This window comes from Melospiza melodia, chromosome 1 (assembly GCF_035770615.1).
Source record: "Melospiza melodia melodia isolate bMelMel2 chromosome 1, bMelMel2.pri, whole genome shotgun sequence".
Lineage (NCBI taxonomy): Eukaryota > Metazoa > Chordata > Aves > Passeriformes > Passerellidae > Melospiza > Melospiza melodia.
Window position 1 is genome coordinate 27,893,375 of NC_086194.1, and position 13,875 is coordinate 27,907,249.

A 13,875-nucleotide genomic window follows, 5' to 3' on the forward strand; every position below is an offset into this window, starting at 1 on the left:
TCTCTAAATTTAAATGAGAATTTAAATTTTCTTCTCAGATGTTTTTTAACTGGTTACAGAATTTTTGCCTATATTGAATTAAACATATTTAAATGATCTTGAAAATCCTCTATTCCTCTATTAGGTTTTAGGTGGGAATTCAAGAGCAATGCTTCAGTGGTTTTTCTGTGGATTCCAGCAGGAGAAAACGTAGATAGGAATTACTTGTGAAAATTCTGAAATGCCTCAAAAATCAGAGTTGTGTGCTCTCAAAATTGTGTTTAAATCTATTAGGGGTTAGCTGGGAAAGGTTACTGGGGAGGTAATAGTAACTGAAACAGGAAAAAACCCCATGATGTGGTGTGAAAATTACACAGCAGAACTAGACATGAAAAGAATTGAGTTTTGGAGAGCACACAGATTGAATACGAGCAATTATGAAAAAGTGCAAAGTGACTTCTTTTGTTCTTTTTCTTCTTGTGTAGGGACAGCAACAGATCCAGCTTGACTTGAAGTGAATAGATTTCTTTTCGTAAGATCTTGATTGACCCCTTATTTTCTACAGAACAGTTGTTTTTTCTGATATAAAAGTGGCAAGGAAGAAAAGGTTATTTTTTAAAATTTCATTTATTGGGTATTTATCAGTCAACAAAATATGTTTTGTAAATTTCCAGGTCAACTAGGACTGTAACAACAGACTTGATTGTTACCATAGCATCAGAAAGTCTTTTTCTTTTTAAATAGAAAGACTAATATTTAACAAGAATGTGTTTGCTAATGCCTTTCAGAAAAAAGAAGAGACTATTTAAAAGGTGGTCATATTTTAGGGATCTGGCTTTTATTGTTACTCTATCCCAGCACAGGATACTACATTTATTAAAAAAAGACATTAAATGATTTTGTGTTTATATTTATTGTCAGCAATACGTCAGTTATGTAAAAATAACCCAGATGAAAATGTAAGACTTGTTACATTTTCCCATCATCTGTATTAACTGAATAAAGCTTAGTGACAATATACACAAATTTGCAGTAGTAGTAGTACATAAACATTTTGTGCATTAAAAAAGAAATGTACATAATTTAAAAAATAAAAATGCATTACACAATTTACAAATTAACATTAACCAAAAGAAAAGTAAACATTCCTCAGACAGCTGCCTCCTCGTTCTACAAAATAAATATTCAAGTAAATTAAGTTAGGCAAAATAAACTCTTAATTCTTAACGATTTACATAAAGGTAAAAAGACAGATTTCCATTTAATTCAAGGTATATTTTACAGTGATTTACACATAGACTTTTTAAATTGCTCTCTTCAAATTGTAAGATTGGAAAAAAAACTTTATTACATTTTGGCAGGAGGAAGGGGGTTTCAAAATTGATGCTTTATACCAAACATAAACAGGCTTGTGCAGTTGCATCAAAGCTTCAAAAAGGAACTGCTCCAGGACTCAAAGCAGACACAGTAAGCTAGAAACTACAGTTTTAAAAAGAAAAATATAAACCACCACATCAACAGGAAAATACCTACTTTGCTATTTTCTGAATGGTTTATTTGATCACTGGAAACATTACTTTCACAAACTAATAATCTACAGTAGTGGCTGCTTTAGGCACTGGATTTGTAGAAGCACTCTGATTTTTAAAGCAAATTGCTTTTCATTCTATATTGGTAATTCACATATTATTTACTTCAATTTCAATGCTAGAGGGCTTAATCACCTTTGCAACATTTAGATTTACATAAAATTTCAGCCTTCCTTACAGCCTAGCATTTTTTTCTTGATAATGAGGGAAGCCACTCTGGCTTCAGATTTCCATGCACTTTGTTCATAGAAAAAATTATAATAAAAACACACTCTAGATTTTAAATGCAGCCCTAGTATGATGCAGATGGGCACCAGATATTCACTGATCAGATATAAAATGTAACACATACTGACATATTTGCATGGATTGCAAAGGCCAAACAGACTTGAAAAACCCTCCTATCTCTCTGTTTATCCATTTAATGCGGTAAGGAAAAGGAGATGTCATACCTTTAAGTTATTAAGTACTTAGATTTAGGACATAAAAGTCTTCAAGGCAAGAACTAGGCAACAGCTCCTGCTAAGACCAGCCAGTGTCATAAATAAAGATGACTCATTGCCAATGAAAGAAACCCTGTTCCCTCAATGCCCTCTTGGTTCAAAACTATTCGACAACACAGAATCAGACTATTAAAAAACCAGAAATCATTATAAAATCTGTTTCCACGTGTATTTATTGTTCTTTAATACTTTATCATTTTTTCATGGCCTTTTTTTGGTGTCTGCCAAAAGAGGAACCAAGCAGGTTTTTATTGTTTTATACTCAAGAATGCTGAAAATTAAAATTATCAAGATTTGTATTTTCGCAATGGACCTTTACAAAGTGATGCAAGACTGAATGCTCCAGTCCTGAAACACATATAGGAATGAACCACTGCTGTGGCAGGCAGCCATGAAACTTCATCAGCTGCAGCTCGAACAAGGTATAAAATGAGAAATTAAACCTGCACCAAATATTGTTACCATTGTTCCTCTGCTCATCATTCCCATTTGGGGAAAACCTACGCAGTGGGATGAAGGTAATTTTCTTGATGCAGTAACATCACAATGGTAATATGGCAGTTAAGCTAAAGTAGGACCATAATCTCTCTTGAATATCCACAAAATGCTCATTGGTTTCAAGAATTATTCTACATAGAACAAAGGTTTGTATTTTTAAGAACAGATGTGATGTCCATGAGATTCTTGTCATTGATTTCAATGGATCTGGGCCAAAGTTTGCAAAGTTAGTTTCACTCAGTGTGCAAAAACTGGTGCTTCTTGAGCAAATAGAGTGATGAGTAGGCAGAAGTGGTTTAGGTTATAAAAAAGACCTGAGAACCTAATATTGGACTTTATGTAACAATTCTTTTTGAGAGGTTGCCTGATAAAGTTTTGTATTGCTTAGTAGTGGCACAGTCACTTGTACGTTCCGGCTGCACACAGAAGCCATTTGAGGAGAATAACCCTTCTCAGGTCATGGAGCACATCCGTAACAGCCATGTCACATGAGTGGCAAGTCAATGAGCTTCATCTTGGAAGCCCAGCACTGAAAAGCCATAAGCATGGAAGAGGTTAACAGTGAGTTTTCATACTGCCAGAGTTTTTGAAAAAGTCATGAGTATTAAAGTGGCAGAACTATTGATCTTATTGTTTACTTGCCACTACACTCAGGAGTTTAACTGAATAATTAGAAGAGTCTATTGAATTATCCTAATTGGAAAAGACAAAACATCTCTGAGTATTGCACTGCCAGTAACAGTGTAAGAGCTCTCATTAACAGAAGGAAAGAAAAGTAAAACCATTTTATTTCAGTTGAACAATCAGAACACCTTTTTAGACAAGAAGTATGTCACTCAGGATTACAGGGCAACCACTTTTCTTTTTCTTTTCTTTTTTTTTCTAACAAAGTTAACAAATATAAAAAATCTAGTCATAAACAGCCTTCAAAGTACAATTAGAAACCAGCAGGACAATCTATACCAGTATAGGTAGGTGGGGCAGGAAACTAGACACTTGTATTACTGCCATGGTGTAGAGTACAAGTGGCTGCTGTGGTGAGGAACGGTGTGTGTACGGCAAACGTCGCAGCTGATTCCATCCCGCCGCAGTCCAAACTGAACACTACTCTCTTCAGCATTCAAGACCTGTCTGCTTGACACTCCTTGCACAAGATACATCATTATCCTTTCTGAAAAGAGGCAGTTTCTATGGCAATACTAGTTAAGTGCATATCATGCTGCACTAATATAGTGCAAAAATTTGCCTTACATGTAGCAAAAAAGATGCAGGCAACACTTTGAGTTAGAGAAAGTAGAAACGTATTGTAACATTTACAGCAGGTATTTTTTCCAGACATCAACCACTAGAAAATAGTGAATCTGAGAATGCCTCCTCTCCGGATGTACACATGAGGCCTTTATAATTTGGAGTGGTAACAGGACAGAATTTTGCAAGTGAGTCATTGCCCTCTGAAATGCAGGTTAACACAAGTTATCATCAACTGGCAAACTGTTGAACTTGCTCAGTGGGTTAATCCCAGTTAAAAGTTAATATTGTACTAAGCACTAAAACGCTCTTCATCACATATATAATCTGATAGAGTAATACATATGGTTCAACCGAGTATATATGTTATGTTTGAATATAAAGAGTCATAGATAGCTTGGTACAAACTCCTCATGCGTACTGATTATACTTGGTTAATGATGCAGGGGCTTCCAAGTGTTAATACTATGTCAGATACAGTATTCTGGAGGCAGAAGTGGTGCTCTGTTCTAAGACTGAGGAAACACCACAAATCTCCAACTGCAGTGTCTATTAATGTGATTCTGCCTGATTTCTTGGTGCTGATGGTCTAAAGTAAAGCAATAATACCTTGAATATCAGTAGGCATTATGAAATCCATCCTTCTTTATCTATGGTGCAGTTACAAAAAAGAAAAATTCAAAACACTTAATCCACTCCATAGAAAATCCCTGTGGCTTTGGACACCTTCTGATTTCATTCCTATAGTTTAGACTCCATTTGTCACCAAGAGAAGTCACAGTTTACATGTCTGCATCTCCATCATAAGCCAAGGTTAAAGGTTTCAGTCGGTTGTTCTGCCTTCTCTGGGGCTTCTTTGGCTTTTTGCTGAAACAATAAGATAATTTTTAAATAGAAAAAGCAACTAATAACATATAAAAGTCGTAAATGAAAGATGAGCATGCTGATAATGCATTCAATTGTTTGTTTATAAAAGCTATAACCTTAAAACCGTCACTGGGATCACTAATTATCCCTTTATCAACCCAAAGCAATATCTAATTCAAAGCTCAGTTGTTCAGAAACAAGCTGTTATGATGCTGATGTGACTTGATGAAATCCTTGGCAGGTACTCCTGCAACATCACCCAGTTTTCAGAATTCAGAGCCTGCCATGCAATATTTGGTCATGTATCAAAGCTGCAATCAGGTTCTTTTAAATTACGTGACTCAAATATTAAACTGCTCTTGACACATCAAGGCTTTCCACAGGAAAGATCCATTTTTGATTTGTTTTATCTCATCATACTTGCTGGAATGCCTACAATTAATTCTAGATGTTATAATCAAACCAGTCATTAATAGCAGGTGTATGGTTGTTTGCCATAACATTCCTTGTCTAGCCTTGAATTAGATTTTAATCCAGCAGTATTTCCAATCCATTAGATAAAAAATTACTAGGCCAAAGGAAAATGAATGTTTATCCATGCTTTAGCACTAATCTTCTTTTAGAGTGTAATGTAAGCATTTCTTTAAATCAGGCCTGTGCATCCTCAGTCTTGTCCAAAATCTTATTTCAGCCATGTCACTTAGGCTGCTCAAATCTGAATCTTTTATATCAAACTTTTTGTTACAATGACTTGCAGTAGCCACAGGTTCCAGTCCAAATAATCTGTAGTTGTTGAATGCTAATGGATTTCCTTTTCCTCAAGCCCCACTCCCCAAAAAACCAACCAACTAACCAAAACAGAAAGACCACAAAGAAAGCCCAAACAAACAAACCATAACAGCAAAACCAAAACAAACAACAAAACAAACAAACACACAAAAAACAAGCAATGAATCAAACAAAAAACAAGAAAACAAAACCAAATGAATTTTTATATTACCTAGACAGACGTGAGGTTTTGGGCAAAGTTTACTGAATGGCAAACACACCCAGAAGCTCCCAAAAACCTACTAATGCAGTACAGCCAAGAGCCTGATGTATACAACCACACTACCCTCACCTTTCACCTGTACTTTCATCTGGATCAGAAATTCCTAACAGGACCTAGAAGACTTCAGGGAGCACATTCTCAAAGGTGACTTGTTCAAAACAGAATTCTTTCATGTATTAAAAAGATGAGAAAGCTTTCAGATTTTTTCTGGTTCTGTATCTCTATATCTTGTCAGATATAAAATAATTTTTCTGGTTGCTCAATGTCTTTGCTGCTATTTCTCTCAGCATTTTTTGATATAGACACAATAAAATTATTCTGGACATTGTATATATCAACCAAGATAAACTGAGCAAAAGTGAGCTGCACACTAAGCTACCCCATGTTTGTAAGTTCTTATACGTTCAGAAGAATATGTGGTGATCCATCATCTAGAGTGCAACCAGAAACTGCTAACCTGAGTCTGGACAAAAGGACAAGGCAAATTAAACACTGCAGTTCACAGAAGTGTCTGCAGTTTCTACAGCAGCAGATGTAAACATTTTCATTACAGTCTATGAGGGGACTGTTTTCTTATAAATAATTAAAGAACTCACCAGGCTAGATAGATCATAGAAACAATAAAGATGAGTAAAACAAATGCACCAGCAGCTACACCATAAACCCAGGTCTTCAGCCTCCCATCTAAAAGGAATGAATGTTAGTCAGTAGTGTTTGAGTTAGTCTAGTTGAATTATTAGTTCTGATATAGCATAGGAATACTTTAATAATCCAAAATAAATGTCTTGAGTAGCAATTACAGTTTAATCAGAGTAAATATTGTTAAATAACTGAGCAATGACTTCTCTGTGCTCTGCTTTTCAGTTGGGGTCAGGATAATTCAAATGGAACTGAGATCTGGGGTAGAGGCAGCAGGTGAGAGACCCAGAAACTCAGCTTTGGGTCTCCCTAGTAGTGAGCAATCCCTCAGTGTGATCACAGGGCAGTGCATCAGCCTAGGACTCATTTAGTATCACTTTCTGTTCTAGCTCTGGTAAAGCAATCTGTCTGTTATTTTAATTCTTGTTCCTATTTACTTGTATGTTTTTAAATGCCCTTAGCATGCTGTACATCATCCATCCCTTAGCTGCACATACACAACCTTCACTACTGCATAAAGAAGCAAAATTTTAAATTTTCTTTCCCTACTAAATGCAAGTTTTGCTGTTATAAATAGCTTCTCCTCACAAAGTAAAAATACGCAAAAAAAATCCTAGCCCATGCTCCTAAATAAAACAACTGTTTGTTGATAAGGACTGTATTTATGTGCAGCCGGTGAAGTTTGTATTTTGGACATGTCCCTGGAGATTTGGGCATACATACCACTCTCCTTCTTGCCTCAGGAAAAGAAAGAGGAAAATGATGTGGCTTTGTCTGTGGGGTTTTGTTTTGCCCCCCATATCACAACTAAAGGAGTGCATGCTTTTTGAGTCACCAGTTTTATCCAACTCATTTTTCAAATTTCTAAATGGCTTTTTGCAAGCATTGTTTTCCAGGGGATTAGCTAGCCTTGATGCATCTCCTTGACAATAAAAAAATAACCTTTATAAAACTGAATTATTTCATATTCAAGTCATACAAGTTTTATTTCATGAAGTTGTGTGTATTTTCAATGTAAGGAAGTACAGCTAAAATTTTTCTAACCAAACACTTAGTGCTTCTTGTTAGCTCTTCAGAACCAAAAGACACCATCAATGCAGTTTTTATTTCCACAATGATATTGACAGAAGTTAGACTAAGATTGCTTGGTTACACAGTAGTGCTCTCCATTGCTATGCAGTTAAGCTCAGGCCTTCTGCTCTGCAGCAATGCAAAGTCTTGCTGTCATGTGGACAAGTTGTTCAAGACTAATCAATATCAGAACATTTTCCCTTCATTACCTTAATCAACCTAATGAAACATCATAACAGGTAATAACTGACATAACTTAAATAACAGATCCATTAAAGATTAATGGAACAGTAGATTTGACCTGACAAATCCTATGATACAATAATATCAATGAGAAGAATTCAGAATTTAGAACTGCTAAATAGGTTAGTTTCCTCTCTCCTTGCTTTGTTTCCATTGGTAAATGTAAGAGGCTTAGGTTTTTTTCAGGTTGGCTTCTTTAAAAATAGTTACATCTCCTTGGAAAAAAGGCTGGCAATGTCTTGTGTACAGATTTATTTGGTTTTGTCAAAGCAAGGAACTCTGCTAATGAGGTCATTCCTATTATGCAACTACTGACCTCTGACTCAGGCTTTCTGAATTCTCTCTGGACAGATTACTTCTAAGTATGCAAGGGAATTGGAATCTCAGATTCATCTTTTTGTGGTAATACCTCAGCCCAGACATTTGAAGAGGACAGTTTTAATACCTTATTTTCTGGAACTGCAATGTAATTTGTGGAAGAAAATGAAAGACCTATTTTAGATCTAGACTTAGAAACTGTGAGGAAAAATGATAATCATGCCAGAGTAAACCCAAACCTTTCCAATATATATCCAATCCTGAAATAAAACAATCAGCCTGAATCTCATCAGAACTGGAAAATATTCACTTTCTCTCACATTTGCTCATAACTTCACTGCATAAAGTGTTCATTCTGTTAAACATCTTTAAGGTTATCTGAACTCAGCTATGTCTCCTTCCCAACTCAAATTACATAAAATTGGTGAGATTTCATGAAGTTTCTCAAACATACCTTGCTCCAAAACCCCTCCTGAGCTCACATGAGCATTCATATTCCTAACCTGTTGAAGGTGACTGTCTGATATTTGCTTATTGCTGTCACTCTGCATGCTACAACCTGCCCTCTGGCATTTTCAGGAGGGGTTAGCTAAAATGAATAAATGATAACATATTTGGTAAGATGTTGTTTTTTAAAAGAGGACCAGAAAAGTTTGATTTTCTATTTTTTATTTTCGATTAAAGTACTTGGAGTAAAGACTATTTTTATTGCAGGTATCAAATATAATATCAAAGTACAAATAATAGTAAATACTAGTAGGACTAATGGGATCTAATATAAGTATTTCTAATTTCTAGCCCAAACATCATTTAATCTGCATATTAGAAATATTTTTATAAATCTTAACTTGAAATACCTTATGGATTATGCATGTAAAGATATTACTTTCAATTCTGCAATTAAAAACATCAAAAAACCCTTTAGAAATAAATGACCACACTAATACCCAAGTATATTAGTATATTTAGCCCTATGTGACTTAAGAGACACTTAAGATGATAACCAATTGCCCTCTTCCATGTTAATAATATTTTGGACAAGCAACATATCTCTTATGTAAAAATATTTTGTAAATTAATTTTTTATTGCAAATATTTAGTAAGACTAAAAATATTTACTGACATCTGATTACATGATGGACTTTATGAAGTATTTTTTATTAAATAACTTATATTTTACACTCTTGCATGTAAGTTTTTGCACAGCTCTAAAGAACATGGTCCATCATAAAAGAAAATACTGCTCATAGATACTTAGACCAGGCCTACATTAAATATCAGTAATATGGTTAGCATTTGACTAACATGAATTAGTATAGATATGGATATGTCAGAAAAGCATTAGCATACCTATACCAATTATTTTCATACAATTTGTGCTGTGTCAGCAAATTTTAAGAAGCCTTTACTATTTGCATTCTTCAGTGCTATTCTTTCATTCCTCTGTCAAGAGAATTATTGTTTAAGATATCACAATTTAATATACTGGCTTGCACCTTTGCAGCAAACTCACAGTCACATTTCAAATAGCTTCCGTGAATTTTAACAGGAAGAGTGACTAAAAGGAAATCTGCAATATATGATTTCACTAAATATATTGATGGAGTAGTGAGAGGGCTAGGTGTTTACTATGTTTCTTCCTATGTTTTCAGTGAGAGTATGTCTGCCTTCTCAAATGAACAGTCAAGGGTTCTTGTGGTCTTCCTAGGTACACAAAAATATGAAAGCCAGACCCTGCAGCAGTACTTGGCACTAAAACTGCTCATTGCATGACTTCACCTGGCCCAAAAGGCTGCAGAAACCAGGTCCTTCCTCGTCCTGTCTGGTTACTGGAAGGCTGGGTAGGGTTCACAGCTCGACTGGTTTTCACATCTCCCTTTTTGTCCTCCATGGTGGGGATGACCACCACTGGGATGAGAGTGCACTGCTGGAGTGTGCCATCGGAGGACATCACTTCAGTGTATCCGTCTTCACAACTGCATGTCCTGGTCTGCAGGGAACAAGTGTTGTACAAGGTGTAGTGGAAAAACAAGGTTTTCTGTGAGCCATAAAGCATAGCAACATGGATGACTGGAAGATAAGACTGTTTTGATGAGTGCTAGCCAGAAGAGTACTGCTTTGTATATTTTTATGCAAGTTCATACCATATCAACTCTTTAACATTAAATTGAGAAGTAGAAAATGGTGCAAGGTGGGTTTTAACAAATTTGTGACTTGTAAAATCACTGAAAATACTTTTTGTTGGCATAATCTTTGTAATCAAGAGATGTGTGGGAAGGCCTCCTGGGGGTGCTCTATGCTCCAATGCAGTAGCACATACCTCACTGCAGTAAGCGTGGGGCTGGCTGCACGGTGGGTTACATGACCTGTCAGCATCTGGTTGGCGCATCACTAAACAGCCCCCTGTAGGACAGAAAATCATATTTTCACATGGCAATACCTCACCACTGCTGAAATTACTTGCTGCACTGTATCATGGATGACAATCTTGTCGCTAATTTGAGTGTAAGAGTCCTTCTTTTCGAGGGTGAAGCATAATTGGAATCAAATGTTTTCTTATATGTAGAGTAAGGATACAGCAAATGTATTTAATTCCATGTGCATTTTAGAGAACTAGTATTTGGGAATGGAGCCTTTTGCTTTCCCCTTTTTTTTGATTGCCCAAAAAACCAATTTAAATGCTTTGTTGTACTCAAGGGAACAGATTTGGTTCTCTAGGGCCCTCCTTATGACTTACATATTGAAACTGTGGCCACAATAGAAATAAAAACATCTTTTTTATTTATATCTTTTCCTGTTGAACTGAAAACAAGATGCTCATCCTGTTTATGAAAGGATACCTGTTTTCCGCTGCTACTGGGTCACTTTTACACATGCCTTTATGAATCAAGGCTTCATGTTAGTCTGAGATTTTACGAAGGAAAGCAGATTTATCAGTAAAGCGTGTACTGAATATTACAATACTGATGATATTGTGGGTTTCAGTCTTTTCCCTTTTCATACAGGCCTAGTTTTCATTTCTACAGCTTTATACACAGTGCAGTTACTGTTACGGACCAGTACACACCATCAGGATTTCACTATCACTTCAGCCAGAATGACTTTAAAATACATTTAGAATCAGTTTGAATTTACCTGTTTCCTTTTAGCTTATAGAAGAGAGATATACATCACATTGTTTAAAATTTAGACTGCTACAGGACAACTTATCATGCATCTCCCATATTAATACTATTTTTATACAGGTGTGACGTGATGATGAAATCCTGCTAGCTGAGGTTGGTCACAACCACAGCAGATGCAGTTAGTTGTGGTTACGCAGATCCAAGTGTTAACGGGATGGCTGATGAAGAACAAAGAAAACCCTGCTGGTTGCCATAAGTTTTCCCCACCCCCAGAAAAGAAAATCATACATCCTAGCATACAAATCACATGCCTGTGGGAATCTATGTAATAAAATATCAGTCATCCAAGGAAGCAGAAGGAAAGAGTTGCCTCATCGCCCATGGGAAATAACACCTTCAAGTAAAAAAGAACTATTCAGCACAGTGATATTATGCAAGTGAGTAAATAGAAAAAGACCTTAAAATACCAACAGAACTCACAATAATTATTTAATAATGTCTGAATTAAAATACACTATGTTGAATCCAAATGTGCAAGAATAAGGCTGACAAGACAGTAATAGAAGATATGGGTTCTATTCTTCTGAATCAAAATAGGTGATCTCATTTTAAATCAATGGTGTATGTGCGTCTATCACATGAACGAGCTCATAAATACCATAGTTTATACAAAAACCTTTCAGAAAATGCACAAATGCAAATTAAAATCTGGTTCACTACTGTGTATTTAATGTAGAGAAGTTCCCTCTATGTTGTATATTAGTACAATAGAAGTACTGTGTTTGAAAACTATCATAAAATCCATTAGAACCATATTTTTGCATTTAACAGAAACATATGAAAAACACAGTTTTGTGTTGCATGGATAGGGTTGCAATGGAGCCCAGTGATGCATGTTCTGGAATATTCCATTAGTCTTCCATTCAAACCAGAAATTTATCACAGCTTAAAGCCACGTACAAACAAACTTTGAAAAAAAAAGTGATACAATATAGGTCTGAGGTTTGTCTGCCTTGGAGATCCCATTATGAAAAATCTACCAATAATACAGAGTCATATTTTGTCTTTCCTAAAATTTATCACAAGGCTGTATTCAATCACATCAGAATAAATTAGTATTTTCATGTGACTGTGATTTATGAATATACTCTAATTTTAACATCTCAGAGCTGTAACCTCCAAGATGCTAGTTACTCCAAATCCTATAGGACATTTCATAGATAATATCCTATATTAATCTCAATAAGAATCCTCTCTTATAGTTTTCCTTACCATAGAAGGATCTTAGCTAAGCAGGAAGCAATCAAGGTGCATGGATAATGATCTGTTGCAATTCTTGTGAACAAGATGTGTTTTAATAGTCCTACACAAGGTTGCAAGAGACTTTGAGTTATTATTTCAACACCTTGTAAAAATAACACAAATATTTTATTTCTACTGTCACAACAGAGAGTAGTGGTGGACTCCACCATGAATAAGTATTGTGGTGGCAATAAATTACAGTTCCTCTTCTGTGAGTGACCTGACAACAGCTGGCATTGAGGATATTTTTACAGTCTCTGGGATTCTTTTAATATGACTTGGTCTGACACAAAAATTATTTAAATAAATGCATAACTCTTTGCTTAAATGAATCCCTATTGCCAATATATAAATCCATACAAATAGATTCATATGAAAGTTTTCTTCTGAGATCTCAGTCGTTCCTAATTCATGTTTTTTGTGCTTTGGCTTGCACAAAACGTCACAACATCCCATAGCAGTCCATTATGTATCCTGATACAGATTTATGGCATCGAAGTAAAGAAATAAACTCATATTAGCACATTTATTAAAATTTTATATTTTGTAACATATATGGATGATACTATCAAGTTGTGCAACTTTCTCTGCCTTTGTATAGGCACTGGAATGACCTGTAATACATAAAAATTTTATTTGTTGTAGGGCCTGAAACCCTACATTTAGAAGTGTAAAGATGCCTATGGTAAAAAAAACCCCAACTGTATACAACATAAAATATTTCAGGTCCGCTACATAAAATAATATTTATATTTACCATAAGCATTACATGCTGCATGATTCTAGAAAACAAACAACATCTTTAATATGCAAAAAGATTATTTTGATTCATACCCAGGAAAGGTGGGGGAGGTGGGTGTTTTGATTTGTTGGGAAAACACATTATCCACCTGTTTTCGAGATTTTTTTTTGTGTATATAAAATGAGTAGTTACCTGTGACGTTTAAACCATCTGACCTTTGGCACCACACAGTCCGAGAAGATCCCTTCCATGGGCTAGCCATCCACTTGTACTCGTAGCACTGCCCATCTGCACACAGAGAACATTCACATTTCAAGATATTTAATGATAATGTTTGAGACTACCATGGGCAGCAGCCACGCTCATCAGCTGACCATACTAATTTTGTGGTCACACTCGCTATGATTAATGGCTTTTACAGCTGTTAAGTATGGCCCTTTCTCCTTCATCCAGCACTGGACCACACATGTGGAGCTCCCAGGGTCTCCTGCACTTACTGGACACATTGAGAAGAGACCAGATGTGCCTGAAACACTAACTAGGATTATGAGCAAGCCTAATGCAGTAAATGGGTACAAGAAATGCTTCCAATAAGCTCATAATGGTTGTGGCCCATCTGTTGTGCAATACTCATTTAGGGGTCCGGTTCCTTTCTTGGTGACACAAAGCTTCAGCCGGTGCTCCAGGGCTGGGTGAAGTG

The 13,875-nt window shown here is 35.8% G+C and overlaps 1 protein-coding gene across 1 annotated transcript in view; it reads right to left on the reverse strand.

Moving 5' to 3' along the window:
* Nucleotides 1–587: 587 nt before the first annotated feature.
* Nucleotides 588–13,875, reverse strand: part of THSD7A (thrombospondin type 1 domain containing 7A) — a 188,985-nt gene continuing 175,697 nt past the window's right edge. The window contains exons 24-28 of the mRNA XM_063152161.1: nucleotides 13,368–13,463; nucleotides 10,327–10,409; nucleotides 9,786–9,996; nucleotides 6,332–6,419; nucleotides 588–4,684 (exon numbers count right to left, since the gene is read on the reverse strand). Of these exons, the coding sequence (XP_063008231.1) occupies nucleotides 4,600–4,684; nucleotides 6,332–6,419; nucleotides 9,786–9,996; nucleotides 10,327–10,409; nucleotides 13,368–13,463 (563 nt within the window). The 3' untranslated portion in view covers nucleotides 588–4,599. The remainder of the gene's footprint in view (nucleotides 4,685–6,331; nucleotides 6,420–9,785; nucleotides 9,997–10,326; nucleotides 10,410–13,367; nucleotides 13,464–13,875) is intronic.